Consider the following 22049-nt stretch of genomic DNA (forward strand, 5'->3'; position numbering starts at 1 on the left):
GAGCACCCATCCCAAGCTCTGGGCACCCTTGAAAAACTCTTAAAAATACATCTAATAAAATACACTGACTCCAACATTTATCCATCAACACCACTAACCAAGCAGTAATATAATGCAACAGAACTTGAACAAACATTGCTAACAAACCACCACCAGAATTCCCTTCCAACCTCTCCCCAACCTCACCCCACTCCCAAATCCCTATAAGTCAGAGAGTAGAGATGAACAAATATAGGCTGTTCCCAACCATGAGGAAGCAAACAAAAGCCTGAATTTTGTGTTTTACACACACACATACACCCCCTACATGTTGCCAGCTCTCCAATTTTAACACAAAGCTCTGAATATTTGGTGTTTTTCTTAAATCCCCAACTCCTGGAATCAAGTCATCACATGAGAATTGGAGCTTTCATTTAAAAAACAGAACAAAACAAAAAGTCTCTCAATCCACCCAAATTTCTTGTTCTTGTCCTTGTGGAGAAAAACTGGAAAATGTGATTGAACTGGAAAATGTGTACCCTAAAGGCTCAGAAACTGGAAGGCAAAGAAAAAAAACCCAAAATGTTTTATTTCATAAATATCTCATAATTTTAAAGCTACTCATGATTATGTTAGGCCTGCCTCAGGATATTTGAATACTTGGTACTGGGAGTACTGAGCACACTTCAGAATTTGGTATGCTGCTCACAACAAATAGCAGACTTCCCCCCATTCCCAGGAAATATTTGTTAGCAGAGTCTTCTCATGAAGACTCTCATATTAATATTACCAGTAGTTCATTACCTCCACAAAATATTTATACAGCATTTATTAGGACTTGCTTTATTTTAAAAATTTAGGAACACTATCTGCAAAAGCATATCTTTTCCACTGACATTTAAAAAGATATAGCTCAACATAAAGTAGTTTTGAACTTCATCCAGTTTTTACCTCTTTAAAAAAAGAATGAGAGAGAGAGAGAGAGAGATGCTTTTAAGGTTTCCGGATGAGGGTGTAGTACAACATTAAAGTCTTTCCCCTGGGAAGTTAAAGCAACGATGGTCTGTGTTCCTGGAATGTCTCTGATTACTGCATAAACTTCCCCAGACAGAAAACATGTTAATAGTTTGACTATAAGCAAATTACCAAATTTGGCTTAATCAAAAGCTACAAAAAATGCATGATGTTGACTTAGGGCCTGTTTCGAAAAGTCAATAGGAGTCCTTCCATTGCCTTCAAAGGGCATTAGATCACGCTCTTAATTTCACAGCACTTACAGCACAGAATAGAAATGTGGCATTCTCTAATGCCTTTCAAACTCAAGGAGAACCAAAGTGTTTTATCAGCTAGAGGGTAGTTTAGAAAACAGAAAGTTTCTATAACTGAAGAAGATTTAATTGGATGTACAAGAGCAGCTATAGGTGCAAAGGAACTAGAGCAGTCAGAGAAGTAGGAAGAGAACTAGGAAAGAAAAAGACCACAAAATCCTACAAGAGGGCAGACTGTGAAGGAGAAATGGTATCACAGGCAACAGACAGGTTAAGGAGCACACTGGAGTAAAAACCCTGGGACTTGGATAGGAAGAAGGCACTAGAAGTCTAGTTGACAAAAATTTCCTTGGAATGGCATGGGCAAAAGCCAGACTGGAGGGGATCTAGGGGCGAATTAGAGGAAAGGAATTCAATGCAATAATTTTAAAAGGTTTGTTCAAAGAGCTTAGAATTGAAAGGAGAAGGAAGATAAGGCAGTAGCTGGACAGACAAGAGGTGTTGAGGTCAGCTTTTTGATATCAGGGGATAGAGATTTTGTGATACCAAGAAGGAGGAACAAGTGAGAATAAGAATAAGGAAGATTAGTAGCTAGAAGAGGATTGGCGTTAAGGGGACAGAGATAGAAAGTAAGGGCTGGATTTTCAAGAGTTCAGCACCCATATTTGAGAGTAGACTTTTCAAGAGCTCTTGGCTCTTATCTAGGAATTAAAATAAGAGGTCAGATTTGCAACACAGCTTGGCACATTAGCTATGAAAATCTGTGCCTAGGAAAGACAACTCAGAAGGAGAGACTGAAAGATTAAAGTATGTTGGGAGGGAAGGGGTGAAGGAAGCTCAAACTGGATTTTATCAACTCCCCTGTATTACTATTTGCTACACATGCTTGTCACAACATGTGGTATACTTCATCCAGTGCACTCAATGCCCCAGTAACAACTATGTGGGTGAAACTAGACAATCACTATGGTCTCTAATGAACTCACAGAAAAATGATAAAAGACAAAAACAACACATTACCTGTGGGTGAACACTTTTCACAAAGTGATTACTTTATATCTGACCTCTCACTACTCATCACCGAAGGAAACCTGAACAACACCTTCAAAAGATGAGCCTGGGAGCTTAAATTCAGAACTTTTCTAGATACTAAAGCTCATGGACTGAAAAGGGACACTGAATGTATGGCTCATTACAATATATAATACATTTAAATCCCCTCCACACCAGCTTCCTCCTCTCTCTATGACTAGTGAGGTATTAATGAGCAACTTCACCTTGAATGGTCCCTTAAAATGTGTGTTAACTATTTATGCTATATAATCTGTTCCATCTTGTTTCTAGCTGTGACACTCTGAGTACATTACCCAGACTTCAAGAAGAGCTCTGTGTAAGCTCGGAAGCTTGTCTCTTTCATCAACAGAAGTGGGTCCAATACAAGATATTACCTCACTCACTTTGATTGCTATTAAATCAGATTCTAATAAATGCCTATCACAAAGCACATGATGCAGTACAAGGCAAAATATATATATTATTTTTTCTATTGTGGTCCTAGAAGATACTTTTAAGCAGCTTTACAATGAGCATCTACAAAATATTGATTGGTTTCAGAGTAACAGCCGTGTTAGTCTGTATTCGCAAAAAGAAAAGGAGTACTTGTGGCACCTTAGAGACTAACCAATTTATTTGAGCATAAGCAAATAAATAAAGCTGTAGCTCACGAAAGCTTATGCTCAAATAAATTGGTTAGTCTCTAAGGTGCCACAAGTACTCCTTTTCTTTTTTTGAAAATATTGATTGTAAGTCAGCTACATTAACAAACATCTGAACAATGTTTTAAAACAAAACAAAGCAAAAAAAAAAAACCATCTCAAAACCCTCTTAGCCCCTTCAAGAAAAGCACCCAACAACTTCAAGAAAAGCCTATGTAAATAGACAGGCTTGGTAACCAGCCCTGAATGTCCTCAAACCTAGTTTCTGTTGGACCAAAGGAGAAAACAAACTTCATGGGTGAGGTCCCATCCCAAGAATGCCTTGCATCTACCCCTCCCCTCCCAGCCAGCTAGGCAGTGCCCCCGGTTTGTCAGTGTCTGTAGACGGTCTTTCTAAAACTATTGCATGTCACCACTGAGTTCTGTGATAAAGGCCCTCTGGAGCCCAGCCTTCCCAAACAAGTCAAATCGATAGTTACTGATGGACTGAAATGACTCTGCCGTTATTCCTGTTGCTTCTCCTCCTTGAACTACAGCAAAGTCTTTATAGAGGTATTCAAAAAGGATCCCTCTCTGCCCAAAATTCTCTCTGAACAGACAGAGGGTCATACCTGCCTCTCTCAAATCTTTGAGGGGACACAGTGAGTCAGCAGAATTACTCAGCAGCATAAGTGGTCAGACAATGGGTTTTACTTCCATTGGGTAATATTTTTTATTTACTTTTCAGCAAAAAAAAATCTGAAACTGAAATTTTCCAGCTGAAAACTTCAATTCAGAAATGCCGATGTTTATGCCTCGTGTGACTTGTAGTTTAGGTGTCTCGTGATCCCATTTCTCCTTTGTTCGGATTACATTTCCCAAGATGCAACATGCTATCTCCCTTTGATGAGCTGCAAATAGTCCTGTCTTACACTCTCTCTTCTCACTGTAGATCAGATCATCACAAGAGCCTTTTAAGGATGACAATCTAGCACACAACTCCTCAAACAATTTACACTATGCTTCTAATGTGTTTTTTGTTAATTGAAGGTTAACTGGCACTTTCTAATTCACTTTTATTTATAACCCTAGAGAATAAAGCAAAATAAAAATTAACAATTTGGACCCACCTCAACCGATGCCCCCCGCCCCTTAAAAGCTTGAAACAAGAAGAGCTCTTGTTGCAATAGTTTCATGGCTCCTTGGCCTATGTGATCCCAGGCACTTTCCTCACACATATGACCCCAACACCAGTCAAAACAGACTTATATAATAATTGAATTGATTGGTTGTCAACTTTTAAAAGGTGACTACATCACCATTTACCAGTGTATTTTTTCTGACTGGTTAATAGCATGCAACCTCCATGTAGGGAGGATACTTGATCCTGCAGGAACTACATGGGGGGGAGGAAGGGAAGGGATCTATACCACCTAGTAACTGCACTGTTTAATATCACTCATATGAAATGTGAGCTACAGTTCCAGAATTCCTGAAGTTTGAAAGTACTTTACCTGTCCTCCATCTTTTGGCATATAAGTACATTTTAATGCACTGCTGTAATGTCATGGAGGCTAGAGAATTCACTGCATCTTGTCACTGAGCTAATTTTAAAATTATAATCATGACCATTTTATTTGTGAAGCTATAGGCTCCCTTTCCTCCTTTGGTTGAACAAGCTGGGAATCTACATTGTATTAGGAGTGGGAGAGCTGCACAATGACTTAATGAGAACTCCCTCATATAAACACACTGCATGCTTTACCTTGCATTGCCTGGCTTACAGGAGATGAAGTGAGCACAGGAGTAACTCTGGCTGCTATTTTAGCCTTACCAGTCTTCATTAGTCTTTTGAGCCTGATCCTACTTCCATTAAGAGTCAAGGGCAAACTCACATGGATCTCAACGGAGCAGGAGCATCTTCTTTTTCAATACCTGAGGAACAAGAAGTGGACAAAATGTTTTGCACATAAGCCAGAAGTGGAGATGCTGACTTTTGCCCAGGTTACATGAAAAATTAGGAAAACATATTTTTCCTCAGTGTATTTTTGTTGATTTTATTCACCATTAGTGAAAAAGAAATGTTCACATCACCCAACATCAAGGTACATCATGTTTTGTGCAAGTTCAAGTTTGCTCTAGCTACTGGACTTGAAGCTGGACTTAATTCAGGGAAATCCTATGGCCTTTGTTAGGTGGGAGGTAGACTAGATGATCATAATGGTCCCTTCTGGAATCTATGAAGTTTCCATGTGATTTTGGCTCAAATGGGATTTGAACATAGGTCAGACATTAAGTAAGGATAACTGGGTCAGATTTGGTCCTCCTGGTCACTACTCACAAAAGGCCCAGGCCTGAAGTTCATACTTAGGCAAAACTCCCATTGCAACACTTACTTACTTCAGTGCTTAAATTAACAGCAGTCACACCTCACAGTAGTGAATAGCTGTATCTGAGCTAAGTTTCGGACTCATTACTAGGTAGGTCTGCCTGCTTTTCTGCAAAACAATCATGCAGAAGGTTAATCAGCTTAAAGCCAATACCATGGCAGCAGCAGGTTCCTTTCCAATGTAAGTGGGGAGAAATAAAAGCACTAGCAGCCTTGTCAGAAGAAGCTGTATACAATCATGACTAGCTACTTACCTATGTTCAAAATTGCAGGGATCTAGTTTTCTTAAACCTCAATTCCCATGTAATGATTGATTTCTACTTTTGCAGAACAAAGGAGAGCTGTTTAAAACTATGTATCCGTTGATTTCTACTCTGCATATATTTGAGAATTGCTTGGAAGAGTGCAGTGTATTTTCATAAATAATCTTTGTGCGTGTTTGGGGTCTTTTAAAAGAAAATGTTGCTACTCCAGTGACAGTGGGCAATATCAAGACAATTGTCTGATGGGACTTCAGACAGCATAAAACCCTGGGGCCAGATCCTGCAAGTGTGAGCTCAAGGATTGTAGCAGCAGACCTCTGAGGTTTATGGGAGCTTTGTAGGCTCCTAGACTTCCAACTACTTAAAGACTTTTAGCCACATCAAGTTTTCTGGTCTTCCAACATGTAGATAATTAGTTTCAGTCTATTTATTTACAGAACCTCCTGTGACTTCTCTCCCAATAAGCAGCAGTAACAGGATTAGCACTGTCCTTGTTGAACTGACTACTGCAAGTGAGGCAAATCATGCCTCAGGTTATCTCCTCTGAATGTCTGCTATCTGAATGTCAAAATATTGGTGGGGAAAACACTTAAAAGGGGAGCAAAGAGAAACTGTGTTGGCACATTGGAGCAAATACATTGAAGTTAATGGGCCAGATCCTAAGCTGGTGTAAATCAGCATTATACTGTTCATGTCAATGGAGCTACACCAATTTGCTCTAACTGAGAATCTAGCACCTAATTCTTTCCATAGCTTGGTACACCCCTGAAAAAAGATCCCTTAGAAAGCCTTGAACTAAACTGAGTGCGATTTTATGGTATCTTATTTATGTATTCAGTTCGTAGAAAAAGGAAAAAGAATGGGCCTCAATAAGTGGAAACAACACATTTATTTGTAAACATGATTTGATAGTGTGAAATAGTTTGTAGCAATAAACAAAACTCAGTTTAATACCAGATTATCCATTTTATCTGAAGCTCACTTCAAATCAGTGTTTCTCTCAGTAAACTGGCTGATCCTCTTGAACTAAAGGTGGATTACATGGTAATGCCTAGCAACCCTTTTCTCAGATCCTAGTTCTACCCCTACGGTCTCCCTGTTCGTTTGGCTCTCAGTGCACACTTATTTCTATATTTATTTAGGAAGTTATTAGTCCAGAATCTCCTTATGCCTTTAACACATGAGCAGAGTGTTAGGTCTGGTGCTAGAAATGCAATACATGAAAAAAAATGATTAGGAGAAGATCTGAAAAGAAAGAACACAACAAAACAAGTAAGCAAATGAACCAAAAACACAGAGCTTCAAAAACGAGCAACCGCAATATGCATTTCAACTTGGTTACATGATAACTTTTTTTTTGTTCCCAGAAGGCAATATACAGTTGTGAAGTTCAAATGTAATACAGAGGATGCTGTTTGTTAAAGTGGAAAGAAAGTGACAGTCTAGTTATAATGCCAGGCCTGTTTCCGATATGTCGGGGAAAATATGGACATTATTTGCCGAATGTCAGTTTCGGTTACTTTTCTTTAGTTCTAGGAATAACAGGGCATTGCCTCACTCCACTGATGCACACAACAAAGCTGAGAACGTTCCCATGCAGAGTTTTCTTTAGTTGTAAATTATATGCTTGGATACTGAGGCATGGCATTTCTTCTGTGGCTGAAGAACTGCCAAATCAATTTGTATAGAAGAAGTGGCTTTTATTTAATCTCTTGCTTGGTATTTATTATGGGCCAGATTCTTTCACCCTTATTCATAATAGTAATACCTTACTCTCTGAGTAGATCTACTGAACTGAATTTGACCAAGGCCGGTAGAATCCGGCTCTGTTTTAACCATAGACATAGGCCGGAGCCAAAAATTTGGATTCAGATCTAAATTTTCCTCCTAGTAAAATGGAATTGAGGTCATGGCCATTTAAAGAGATGTGGAGCAGCACACAGAGCCATACCCAAACTTCCTCCAAACTTTGGCACATGGCGTACAGATATGTGGTTCTGGTTTGGCTCCACATCCAATTAAAAATACTGAGAGCCTCGTTGAATAAAATCACAAAAGACCAGTACCATTCATTCATGTTTTGACTCTCAACTGGGCTTCGAAAATGCTCTTTGTGTAACTGGAAAAATGCAACAGTCAAGGTTTATTTCTGCTACACACTCTGGGATTGCCATAGCAATACTATGTAATGTAAAGCAAATATTTACACAACTAAACATGGGAATAGAAGTCAGTTTTACAATAGGCACTTCAACGAGGTTTAAATTAGAGATTAACAAAGAGCTCATGTGCTCAGAATTCTGTTTAAAATCAATCAAAGGGGCCATCAATTTGCTCACAACTTTGATTTCATGCTAAACTGTTTTAAAAAGTAGCTTATGTGCAAATGGAGATCACAGCATGCAAGTGTTTCAAAGATCTGCTTCTTTTCACAGACTCTGTCTTTCAGGGGACAACCATTTGGGCAATTATCATGATTAAGATAAGAATTACATTCCACAGACAAAAATATAGGAAATGATTAGCCACATAGGATTCTGTAATCGGAACATTTACCCCCTCCCCCACCACATTTCTTTCATACAGTAAACACCGGATTGCTTTAGTTATGTCAGCGTTAGATTCATTCCGAACACAAGGAAGAAAATTAAGAATTAAACTATGTCTCCTCCTTTGAATTTCCTTGGGAGACTTGCAGGGATCCAAGAGAAGAACAAGCAACATGAACTCAGCATGACAGATTAGAGTTAAAACTCTTCACTTGACTTCATGCTGAACAACTGCACCAGTCCTGAGAAGTTCCTCGATGGCATTATCCTCATACCCCAGTGCACTCTTCAGTACCTCCACCGTGTGCTGTCCAACAAGAGGGGGAGGCTTGGGCTTTGATGCACTGAATTCACTGTATCTGACAGCTGGTCCTGTAAAAGAATGGACATCAGGAGAAATTATCTGAATGACTGATAACACGTGCTAGCATTTAATGCTACGTTGGACTACTTTGTGTTGGTTTATGTGATGGTTATCCAACAAATATTATATTTGAAAATAAGCTTACCTTTTAAAAATACATTTGTGTTTATCGAACAAATTCCACATTAAAAGAACACACCCGTAATCCAGTTGTATGTCATTCACATGAATGCAACATTAATTCACTCAGGGCTCAGTCCAGTTGCCCATGACTAAACTGAAAGGGAGTTTTTCCATTGATTTTAATGGGAGTTGGGAGAGGCTCCAAAACACTTGCACCTGAAGGTGCACCATTTGAAGGTAACTGGATGACTTTGGAAGTTGGCAATGGTATACCAGGGCCTTTCACTTCTACTCTCTATTCAGTCATTACTCTGATGATTGGTTGGTGCCCACTAGGTAGTCAAATGGTGCTCTCAATTTACTTCCTCATGGACAAATGCCCAAATAACAACTGGCACACTTATTGGCAGTCTCAGCACAGAGGCCAACACTGAATGGGCATGAAGAACAAATGACACTCTCCCTCTGAGGCCTGAATTGAGGCGTATTTGCAGGGAAATGTACAATGGCACTTCTAGCACTGTATCTGCTCTTTGGAGAAATGAAGGATGCTAAATTTCCAGACTGGCCAATCCAAAACTTTTCTTCACTACAAAATTCAACAATGATTTTTTGGATGATTTCCCAAAGGACATCCTCTGTTCACAATCGTATCCTGTATTATATCACCATAACAGCTGACAAGCTGCATCGTGCACAGTTACTTCTCTGTTATTCTGCATGTAACACTAATGCCTCCATTTAGATATGTAAAGAAAATCACATAGCAATTTATCACCCCAAACTCGGTCCTTTTGACTTAGTTCTGAAAGAAACATTTGAATGAGAAAGAGGAAAGACATAGTGAAACTTATTTATGAAAACTATTCCAAAACAATAATTGGACACTATTTTTCTGATGACTTTCCCTTCCCTTTTTTTGAACAGAAAGAACTCATTCTTAGGTGCACTGAGTGTGAAATCTTAAGGAAGTGTGAGGGGTAAGAAATTGGCATGAGGACACCTTTCTGCCAACTCTTAGGGCTGGCTGGGGTCTGAACCAGCCCCAGTATAAGGTATAGCAGTTACAGGGCTGCTCTAACTTGTGCTAAATGAACAGTTCCCTAAGCACTGCTCCACTCATCTGAGCTTGCCAGAGTATGGCATGCTTCAGTCCTCCTATCTTTCACTCCCAACATGCCCCATCCCTGCCTCTGCACTATTCCAACATGCCCCTAAATGGAGGAGGATGGAGTCAGGGTCATAAAGTCAACACACTGTAATAAACGCAGCTCTCACGCTTCTTTTTAATAAGCTCAACAGATTGAGCTCTTTAAGTATCTCATTGTAAGGCATTTTCTCCAGCCTCTCAAATAATTTTGGTGGCTCTTTTCTGCACCCTTCCAAAATGTCAACATACTTTTTAAAATGTGGACAGCAGAACTCTATGCAGAATTCTAGTATTGGTCTCACCAATACGGTATACAGAGGTAAAAATCAACTACCTACTCTTACTCATTACTCCCCTATTTATACACCCAAGGATTACATTAACGCTTTTTGCCACAGCATCACACAGGGCACTAATGTTGAGTTGTTTATCCACTATAATCCCCAAATCCTTTCCAGAGTCACTGCTTTCCAGGATACAGTCACCCAACCATTGTGGGTGACCTGCGTTCCTTCTTCCTGGATGTATGATATTGCATTTGGTTGTATTAAAAGGCATTTTGTTTGAATGGACCCAACTTAGCACACTTTATGACTGGTCTGTGTTCATCATTATTTAACTCTCTCCAATCATTTTGTCATCGACAAATGTCGTCAGCAATTATTTTATATTTACTTCCAGATCATTGATAAAAACATTGAATTGCATCATGTATAGTCCTGATTCCTGTGGAACCCCACTAGAAACATCTGCATTCAGTGATGATTCCCCACTGACAACTAATTTTTGAGATCTCTTGGTTAGCCAGTTCTTAATCCATTTAATGTGTATTTTATTGATACTGCGTAGTGCTAATTTTTAATCAGACACCTTACATTATATTACTTCTATGCCACTACCTTTATTAACCAAACTTGTAATCTCATTGAAGAATGAAATCAGGTATGTTTGACAAGACCAAATTTTCATAAAACCATGTTGACTGGAATTAATTATACGCCTTTAATTCTATAACAATTGAATCCTGCATCAGCTTTTCCATTATTTTACCCAGGATTGATGTCAGACTAACTGGCCTGCCTTTTCTGACTCCTTATTTTACCAACTTCATCTAGTAATAAGCTGATACAGTTGTTGAGATTTTTTTGTTGTTCCTAATATACTTTAGAAAACTCCTTCTTCTTGTCCTAAATCTGCTAGCCATGAATTTTTCCTGGTGTCTTTAGCTTCCCGTATCAATTTTTTACATTTCATTACTTTTAGTATATATTGATTGTTTTCTGGTTCCTCTTTTCTCCATTTGTTATGGTGGCTAATTGCTGCCTTCATTTCTCCACTGAATCAGGATGGACTTTTATCCTCTTTCTTGACTGTGTAATTTTGGCTTTTGGGCCATCTAATGCAGTTGTCTTAAAGAACTCCCAATTTTAATTCTCATTTTTCTTTCTATATTTTTCTTCGAAGTCCATTTTGTGCATAAGTTTCCTCATCTTTGGGAGAGTAGCCCTTTGGAAGCACCAAGCATATATATTACTGAATGGGACTATCTTCTGTTTGCCTATATTAAATGTAAAATTACAGTCCAGTGATTAATTAATATTTAGCCATCATAATGAAGTTCAAATAGAATTGCCTCATGCTAGGAACAATACCTTTTGTATTAGAAAATGATCATCATAATTTTTAGAAAATCTTATGCTGGCTCAAACTCTAACCTGGCCTTATGGCATGTCGAAAGAGCATTCACAAGCAATCATGCTGATTTAAATGTCCAAATGTGGGATAGGAATGCCCGTTTTGGTTACACATTGCAAAACTAGGCTCTTAATTATGATAAACTGCACTAGGTGAAAGATATTTTACGGAAGAGAAGAGTGATTATATGTGTGGGCATGAAAGATAACCAGAAAGAACCCAAAGTGATATTAATCTAATGTGCTTGATCAGAGAGAAGAGTATATTGCATACCAATGTCTGCTTTTAATTTCTTACAGGTTCCAGATGTTAGACAAATGATCGATACTAAAATAAGTCTTTGAGTTTCAGTAACTACATAATTGTTTGCATGCAAGTATACCCTTCTCCAAATCCAGCCCTAAGGCCTTTCTAGCCCCACATAAATCACGCATTTTTCCCTTCCATTTTATCAGCTCTCATCCATAAACACAGCAAATACAAAATGTTCTGATATGTATAGCAAGAATAACTACTTAAGATTCTAAGTATAGTTCTCCTCTGAAAAGTGATTGTAAAAATGACGTTGGGGTTCTATATTTATTGTCTCTCCATGACTTCCAGCAGGACATTTTGTACATTGTGTTTTTGGATCACAACTGACTAAAAAAAGGGAGAAAAAAATGTAACATTTATTCACTCACTTTCAGGGCAAATGTACTCAGTTGACAAGTAGCTAGACTTTTATCCTATCTTCCAGCCTTGCAAATTCAACTTGCAGCTGAAAGTCAACCAGAGTTCTTTCCTTCCTGTGCATCGTAACTAGTAATAAAGGTTCTACAAACAAATCTTTGCTGTCAATGACACCTGTTCAAAACCCAAAGCCAGCAAAGGGTGTGCAGAGATGTTGCTGAGTGGCCCTAAAATAAGAACATAATAAACTGTCTGACTGAATTTACTGAAGAAGAAATACCATCTGGCTCTGTTCTGTAGGGATAACAGAAGTGGCAAGCAGCGCTGGTCAGGAATTTTCCAAAAAAACTGTTTTTAAACAGAACATGCCAATTCATCAAAACTGAAATGTTTCATGGAAACGTTTCAATTTTGACAAATGTTCACCGAAAGACAGACAAAGATTCCAACAGAACTTTTCCTATCATGCAGTTTCTGTCAGAAACCTGCCTAGTTTCCTACAGCTTGCCTGGTGGGCTGTTGGAGAACCTGGAGATTCCAGGGTCCGCAGGTCTGGAGAATACCCGCTAGGTGGACTGCCTTGAGGCTGGGGACCCCAGGACTTATAGGCTCCCAGTTGCAGAGCCAGGAGCCTAGATGCCTTGGCTCTAGCAGAGGTCTGCAGGACGTACTAAAGATCCTGAAAGCACTGAGAATCCAAGCCAGAGAGAGGAGTCAGGGCAACCTGGGGTCTTCACAGAAGTCGGGGCAGCTGATTGCATCATTTCAAAAGAAAATCAAACCAAAACTGTCTGATTTTTCTTAAATGAAACTATTTTGATATTGGAAATTTCAAAATGGCTAGTTTGATTCTGAAACAAAATCAAACCTTCCTTTAAATGTCAGAATTTCTCACAGATAATAAATTCCAAATTTTGACCAGCAAAAATTATAAGTAGCAAAAAATTATTTCTCTCACTTACGCCAACAGTTCTGATTCTGAATAAACACATGGAGAAACATAGGAAGATACTAGTTTTACATTGCACTTTTACATAGCAGAAATGCCCTATGACTGCAAAATTCCTTCATGCACAAAAATCTGAAAAGACTCATAGGACTTACGTAGTTAACTGTCTTCTGTTTTCACTTCTGTTTTTTGTCTGTGTAAATACTAATGATATTTTAAAACTGTGGTAGTCTGCATTGACATCAGTGGGCTTTATATAAGAACCATAAAGAAAGAAAAGAAAATGGATACTGACTAGTGCTGTCAATTAATCACAGTTAACTCACGCAATTAACTAAAAAAAATTAATTGCGATTAATTGGACTTCTAACAATAGAATACCAACTGAAATTTATTAAATATTTTTGGATGTTTTTCTACATTTTCAATATTGATTTCAATTACAACACAGAATACAAAGTGCACAGTATTCACTTTATATAATTATTTTTTATTACAAATATATGTACTATAAAAATGATAAACAAAAGAAATAGTATTTTTCAGTTCACCTCATACAAGTACTTAAGTGCAATCTCTTATTGTGAAAATGTAACTTACAAATGCGGATTTTTTTTTGGTTACATAACTGCACTCAAAAACAAAACAGTGTAAAAATTTAAAGCCTACAGATCCACTCAGTCATACTTCTTGTTCAGCCAATCGCTAAGACAAACAAGTTTGTTTACATTGACGGGAGATACTGCTGCCTGCTTCTTATTCACAATGTCACCTGTAAGTGAGAACAGACATTCGCATGGCACTTTTGTATCCGGCATTGCAAGTTTTTGTCGTCGGCGTTTACCTGCCACATATGCTAAACATTCATATGCCCCTTCATGCTTTGGCCACCATTCCAGAGGACATGCTTCCATGTTGATGATGCTTGTTAAAAAAAAATGCATCAATTACATTTGTGACTGTACTCCCTGGGGGGAGAACTGTATGTTTCCTGCTCTGTTTTACCCACATTCTGCATATATTTCATGTTATAGCAGTCTCAGATGATGACCCAGCACATGTTCATTTTAAGAACACTTTCATCGCAGATTTGACAAAAACGCAAAGAAGGTACCTATGTGAGATTTCTAAAAATAGCCTCAGCACTCAACCCGAGGTTTAGGAATCTGAAGTGCCGTCCAAAATCTGAGAGGCACGAGGTGTGGAGCATGATTTTAGAAGTCTTAATAGAATAACACTCTGATGCAGAAACTACAGAACCCAAACCACCAAAAAAGAAAATCAAACTTCTGCTGGTGGCATCTGACTCAGATGATGAAAATGAACATACGTCAGTCTGCACTGCTTTGGATTGTTATCAAGCAGAACCCATCACCAGCATGTCCTCTGGAATGGTGGTTGAAGCATGAAGGGACATATGAATCTTTAGTGCATCTGGCACATAAATATCTTGCAACGCCAGCTACAACCGGGCCATATGAATGCCTGTTCTCACTTTCAGGTGACATTATAAACAAGAAGCGGGCAGGATTATCTCCTGCAAATTGTAACCAACCTTGTTTGTTTGAGTGATTGGTTGACCAAGAAGTAGGACTGACTGGACTTGTAGGCTCTAAAGTTTTACATTGTTTTATTTTTGAACGCCTTTTTTGGTACATAATTCTACATTTGTAAATTTAATTTTCATGATAAAGAGATTGCACTACAGTACTTGTATGAGGTGAATTGAAAAATATTTTTTTTATTTTTACAGTGCAAATATTTGTAACCAAAAATAAATATAAAGTGAGCACTGTACACTTTGTATTGTTTTGTAATTGAAATTAATATATTTAAAAATGTAGTAAACATCAACAAATATTTAAACTAAATGGTATTCTATTGTTTAACAGCATGATTAATCACACAATTAATTTTTTTAATCGCTTGACAGCCCTAGTACTGACATTAAATAATATTTGTTGTTATTATTATTTCCATAGTGCCGAGGGGCCACAGTACATGCTAGGCACTGTAGAAACAGACACCAGAAAGACAGTAATCAGTTTGATGACAAAGGAGTTTAAAGGTATTCCTTAATCCCAGACACAATCTAGTCATCATACGAGATTTTTACAAAAACAATATTCTTTGGTGCAAAAACCCGTTACATGAGGGGAGGGCTCCTGCCTCATACTGGGAATGAGGGGCGATCAACAGGTTATCTCAAGTGCTTATATACAAATGCACAAAGCCTTGGAAACAAGCAGGGAGAACTGGAGGTCCTGGTGATGTCAAGGAACTATGACGTAATTGGAATAACAGAGACTTGGTGGGATAACTCACATGACTGGAGTACTGTCATGGATGGTTATAAACTGTTCAGGAAGGACAGGCAGGGCAGAAAAGGTGGGGGAGTAGCACTGTATGTAAGGGAGCAGTATGACTGCTCAGAGCTCCGGTACGAAACTGCAGAAAAACCTGAGTGTCTCTGGATTAAGTTTAGAAGTGTGTGCAACAAGAGTGATGTAGTGGTGGGAGTCTGCTATAGACCACCGGACCAGAGGGATGAGGTAGATGAGGCTTTCTTCCGGCAGCTCACGGAAGCTACTGGATCGCATGCCCTGATTCTCATGGGTGACTTTAATTTTCCTGATATCTGCTGGGAGAGCAATACAGCGGTGCATAGACAATCCAGGAAGTTTTTGGAAAGCGTAGGGGACAATTTCCTGGCGCAAGTGCTCGAGGAGCCAACTAGGGGGGGCGCTTTTCTTGACCTGCTGCTCACAAACCGGGTAGAATTAGTGGGGGAAGCAAAAGTGGATGGGAATCTGGGAGGCAGTGACCATGAGTTGGTTGAGTTCAGGATCCTGACACAGGGAAGAAAGGTAAGCAGCACGATACGGACCCTGGACTTCAGGAAAGCAGACTTCGACTCCCTCAGAGAACGGATGGCCAGGATCCCCTGGGGGACTAACTTGAAGGGGAAAGGAGTCCAGGAGAGCTGGCTGTATTTCAAGGAATCCCTGTTGAGGTTACAGGGACAAACCATCCCGATGAGTCGAAAGAATAGTAAATATGGCAGGCGACCAGCTTGGCTTAATGGTGAAATCTTAGCGGATCTTAAACATAAAAAAGAAGCTTACAAGAAGTGGAAGGTTGGACATATGACCAGGGAAGAGTATAAAAATATTGCTAGGGCATGTAGGAATGTTATCAGGAGGGCCAAATCGCACCTGGAGCTGCAGCTAGCCAGAGATGTCAAGAGTAACAAGAAGGGTTTCTTCAGGTATGTTGGCAACAAGAAGAAAGCCAAGGAATGTGTGGGCCCCTTACTGAATGAGGGAGGCAAACTAGTGACAGAGGATGTGGAAAAAGCTAATGTACTCAATGCTTTTTTTGCCTCTGTCTTCACTAATAAGGTCAGCTCCCAGACTGCTACGCTGGGCATCACAAAATGGGGAAGAGATGGCCAGCCCTCTGTGGAGATAGAGGTGGTTAGGGACTTTTTAGAAAAGCTGGACGTGCACAAGTCCATGGGGCCGGACGAGTTGCATCCGAGAGTGCTGAAGGAACTGGCGGCTGTGATTGCAGAGCCATTGGCCATTATCTTTGAAAACTCGTGGCGAACCGGGGAAGTCCCGGATGACTGGAAAAAGGCTAATGTAGTGCCAATCTTTAAAAAAGGGAAGAAGGAGGATCCTGGGAACTACAGGCCAGTCAGCCTCACCTCAGTCCCTGGAAAAATCATGGAGCAGGTCCTCAAAGAATCAATCCTGAAGCACTTGCATGAGAGGAAAGTGATCAGGAAGAGCCAGCATGGATTCACCAAGGGAAGGTCATGCCTGACTAATCTAATCGCCTTCTATGATGAGATTACTGGTTCTGTGGATGAAGGGAAAGCAGTGGATGTATTGTTTCTTGACTTTAGCAAAGCTTTTGACACGGTCTCCCACAGTATTCTTGTCAGCAAGTTAAGGAAGTATGGGCTGGATGAATGCACTACAAGGTGGGTAGAAAGCTGGCTAGATTGTCGGGCTCAACGGGTAGTGATCAATGGCTCCATGTCTAGTTGGCAGCCGGTATCAAGTGGAGTGCCCCAAGGGTCGGTCCTGGGGCCGGTTTTGTTCAATATCTTCATAAATGATCTGGAGGATGGTGTGGATTGCACTCTCAGCAAATTTGCGGATGATACTAAACTGGGAGGAGTGGTAGATACGCTGGAGGGGAGGGATAGGATACAGAAGGACCTAGACAAATTGGAGGATTGGGCCAAAAGAAATCTGATGAGGTTCAATAAGGATAAGTGCAGGGTCCTGCACTTAGGACGGAAGAACCCAATGCACAGCTACAGACTAGGGACCGAATGGCTAGGCAGCAGTTCTGCGGAAAAGGACCTAGGGGTGACAGTGGACGAGAAGCTGGATATGAGTCAGCAGTGTGCCCTTGTTGCCAAGAAGGCCAATGTCATTTTGGGATGTATAAGTAGGGGCATAGCGAGCAGATCGAGGGACGTGATCGTTCCCCTCTATTCGACATTGGTGAGGCCTCATCTGGAGTACTGTGTCCAGTTTTGGGCCCCACACTTCAAGAAGGATGTGGATAAATTGGAGAGAGTCCAGCGAAGGGCAACAAAAATGATTAGGGGTCTGGAACACATGAGTTATGAGGAGAGGCTGAGGGAGCTGGGATTGTTTAGCCTGCAGAAGAGAAGAATGAGGGGGGATTTGATAGCTGTTTTCAACTACCTGAAAGGGGGTTCCAAAGAGGATGGCTCTAGACTGTTCTCAATGGTATCAGATGACAGAACGAGGAGTAATGGTCTCAAGCTGCAGTGGGGGAGGTTTAGGTTGGATATTAGGAAAAACTTTTTCACTATGAGGGTGGTGAAACACTGGAATGCGTTACCTAGGGAGGTGGTAGAATCTCCTTCCTTGGAGGTTTTTAAGGTCAGGCTTGACAAAGCCCTGGCTGGGATGATTTAACTGGGAATTGGTCCTGCTTTGAGCAGGGGGTTGGACTAGATGACCTTCTGGGGTCCCTTCCAACCCTTATATTCTATGATTCTATGATTCTATGATTTATGAGCTATTCTTAAAAGTGGCTGCATGCCTGATTTCAAGAAATTGTGTAAATGCATTTATTTTACATAAAAACAGGCAAATTATATACTTAAAAGTTTCATGTGATTCTGCAGATTACTCTAAAATAATTCAGGAAAACTGGTACCAAACCAGAAATTCTAAAGCCAAACCAGATATAAGCAACACTAAATTGTAATATATACCAAGTTATAGCATTTTTAAGGATAAAAGGTGGCGCTTTCCTCTAATTTGTAAATAGGGACTTCTATTCTCTTTTGCTGTGCAGTCAAATTGTAATCTAAGAATTTGTAAAAATCAGATGTTCAGTATAGAGAAAACCAATATATCTCAGTATCTTCTATAGAAAGTTACATTACAGACTAGGACTACACAAGAAAATTACACAGTAACCATAAAATATATGCATTCCTTGATCAGTTATTATTTGGTACATCATTAGTCATATGGCATTTCATTTTTATATTGTTCTAAATTTAGCTACATCCATTCACAGGGGCTACCTATGATCTATCATTAATGATTCCATGTTCTTTCCTCATGTAAAATTCCACTTGACTTCAGTGTCAGTTAAGAGTGGGTAAAGGCTGCAGAGTTAGGCCTTAGCAATCCTAGAACCCTAGTGGACATCATTGCCAACTCTTCAAAGAACTAGATTCCAGAAATCAGACCATCAAATGCTATACAAATGTTAATTAAACTCACCTCTGAGGTAATGATTACTACCCCTTGAGGCACAAACAGGTGAATTGCCTTGATCAAGGTTACACAGCTTCAATGGGTGCTGTGTTGGTGGGCTGCTGTGCCCAAATGCAGCAGTATGGACACACTGGATTGAGGTCCAAAAGGGAGCTGCAAGTAGAATACAGGAATTGTGACTCCCAGCCCCTTGCTCTAATCACTACACTACACCTCAGTGGACTAGTATTGTGTAATAAATGGACAAGACCACGTGAAGAAAAGAGTGAAGTAAAAAGAGTTGCTTAGATTAGACTTCCTTTTTTCTTTTAAATTAGGATTTAGGTGCCACATTTTCAGCCTCAAGTAAACACAAACTCACCATTTCTTTTACTACATCTGAAATTCTACACTACAGCTACTTTATTTTGACTTCTTTGGCACATTGCTAAGATATACGCTGAAGATACTGCTTAATCTTCAAGGCTTAATAATGCAACAATTAGTCAAGCTTTTATATCAGTTAAAATTACGATAGCTACAGTACTAAGCTGTCTCACAGTCCTCCCCAGTACTTGAACTCAACATCACCATAATAAATTCTATTTATTTGACGCCTATCTGCCATAGAATTCCAGGCGCCAAACAAAGCAATAAAGTTAAGACACATCAAACACATTAAAACATAAGATAAAAACAGATAAAACCACTGAAACATCATCATACCATAGAAAGGGCCTTAGAGAATTAAAATTAAGTGTCTATTCAAAAAAGGTTAAATATGTGGCACTCCTTGGAATTTGTCACAGGGCATTTCTGAGATGAAGGACTGCAGAAGCAAAGATAAGACCTGTCTAAGTCATAGTTTGAGCACCAAAAGTTCCATTTACCTGTATTAGTGCAAGCAACAAGAGATAAAATCCTTCGCCATTCTGAGCTGGTACACTATATAGGCTGCTGAATGCTCAGTAAGATAATTCTGACTCAATTTATTACTGGTATTAGAAGTGAAAGTTAGATCCTTAAATTGAAATCCCTTCAGAGATGCAGAGCAAAGTACATAGTACTTAATAAACAGAATCACCTTCATGTCTTCCCAATAAGTAACCATGCTGTAGCATTTTGCACCAGCCACAGGCACCGTATAAGAATTTTTCTGCAGCCCAGGATACAGCATATTGAAGTAGCCTCAATTGCACAAAGGCAAGCATAACTGAAAACCACAATGCCACAACACCAGACTACGAGCGAGAACTGTACAATAGCAAGCATAATGAATATTCAGCTCAGGTATGGGCTACAGTCTGACAATATTTTTGAAGATGGTAAAAATCAGCTTTGACGGCATTTCAATATCTAAAATCTGCCCATGATCAAGATATTATATATAACTGCCTTTGTTTAATATTGATGACCCAAACCTTACAGAAATATAAGAGAACTAAAGCCAAAACGGGCTTGAGGAACACTACACAAAATTCCATGACAGGACTGTAACACCATGACACTACACAGGAAAGCAGGCCTCTTCCGCAGAATCACCTTAATGTCAGGTTTTAGAACCTTGCACTAAGACAAGTAACTTCATAACTCAACAAATAACTCATGTTGGAAGGTGGGTCCCACTAACTCCAACCCAGGATGTAAGAGGAGTCAGAGTGTTTTTGAAGCAAAGCAAATCAGTGCCTGGGACAGCCAAGCTTAGGAAAATATTTAGGTTGAGGTTTGTGATTATTTGTCATTATTTAACCGAGCAATAAGGACAAAGGCAAGAGAGGGCCAGATCTGGTCCACCAGGCCTTCTGTTTGACCCACCAACCTGTTCCATCCTGCTTCTTGCTAAGGGCTCCACTATAAGGATGGTCCCACTACCTGGCTCTGGCTCACCCTCGGCTCCAACCCCTGCACTGAACCCCTGCTGGTCCCAGCTGCACCACCCCCAAGTTGACCCACCTCTGAGTGCTTTCCCCTAGCCTCCACCCAAGCAGGCACCTAGTAGCTTGGAGGACGCTCTGCAGCCATAGTGAGAAAAGGGCTGCGTGGCAGGGGAGCACAGGGGACAGAGCCACCAACAGACCTGGCCAGCTGGAGCCAGGAAGTGAGGCCACCCTTATAATGGCGCCCCCAGCAGGGAGCAGGAAGGAACAGCTGACACCAGCAGGCCAAACAGAAGGCCCTCACTGAAGGCAGCTCTAGCAATCCCTTGCCAGGTGGCCCCTTTCCTGCCCCGGGCCCCTACTACAGAGTGTCCTCTGAGCTGGCAGGTGCTGGCCTGAGGATGGGGAGGGGCGCTAAGATGTGGGTCAGAGCATGCTGATGATGATGATGCAGCTGGAACTGGACAGCAGAGCTCAGGAGCTGGAGTTGCCAGGAGCCTGAGGCAGAGCCAGAGCTGAGTAGAGGGGCCAACCTTGGTCAGAGCTGGAGCCAAGTAGCAGGGCTGTCCTTACAACAGACTCCAGCTGGGAGAAGGAGCCGGGTTCAGGCAGGAGGAGGCAGGGACAGGATGGACTCTGCGGGGAGTGACCTCCTGCTGCCCTGCGCCTCTCCCAGCTCCCCCACAGCTCCCCTCTTCCTCCCATCTCTCCTCCTCAAGCAACACTAAGGAGGCTCTTGTCTCCTGCAGCTACTCCCCTCCCTCTCACCACCTTCGGGACTGAAAATCCTGATTACCCAAATGTGCATGAGGGACACACTACTCATTCAGATAATCAGGATTTTCAATTAATTGGAATTCGGATAAACAGACTTTACCTGTACATAGCATGATGATAAACAGAAGGAAAACAAACTGAAGTGCATTTCCAAACATGTCCCTGATTGGCCTAGCAGTCTACATGCCATGCAAAAGTCAGCCAAAGTGCCATCTTTGGCACACGTGGCATAAATTGCCAATCCTTGCCAGCTAGGTGAAGAATTGGTGTGCTTTCGTTAAAGAGCAAGCACCTGGCAAGCCTTTTGGCCATGCAAGATTTGGACATTGCCTTATCTGGACACCCAGAAAATGTAATTGAATACCACTGAGCTAGAGTATCAGAATCTGCAGAAGAATCTACCAACTGCAACAACTTCCCCATTACTCTCCTTGCACACAGAGTGAGCACAGCATTTAAGACACTGACAAGGTCAGTCTCAGCTCTGTATCCACAACAAAAGCCCAGTGAAAACTGTCATCTATCTATATATGATTTCTGT

General features: G+C 40.4%; 1 protein-coding gene across 2 annotated transcripts in view; it reads right to left on the reverse strand.

Moving 5' to 3' along the window:
- Window positions 1-6463: 6463 nt before the first annotated feature.
- The window catches only part of SUGCT (succinyl-CoA:glutarate-CoA transferase), a 494323-nt gene continuing 478737 nt past the window's right edge, over window positions 6464-22049 (reverse strand). Inside the window, exons 14-15 of one of the 2 annotated variants that reach the window (XM_075125606.1) lie at window positions 18882-19028; window positions 6464-8514 (exon numbers count right to left, since the gene is read on the reverse strand). In XM_075125606.1, the coding sequence (XP_074981707.1) occupies window positions 8351-8514; window positions 18882-19028 (311 nt within the window). In that variant the 3' untranslated portion in view covers window positions 6464-8350. The remainder of the gene's footprint in view (window positions 8515-18881; window positions 19029-22049) is intronic. The other variant, XM_048839164.2, reaches the window with a different exon arrangement.

This window comes from Caretta caretta, chromosome 2, assembly GCF_965140235.1.
Source record: "Caretta caretta isolate rCarCar2 chromosome 2, rCarCar1.hap1, whole genome shotgun sequence".
NCBI classification, from domain to species: domain Eukaryota; kingdom Metazoa; phylum Chordata; order Testudines; family Cheloniidae; genus Caretta; species Caretta caretta.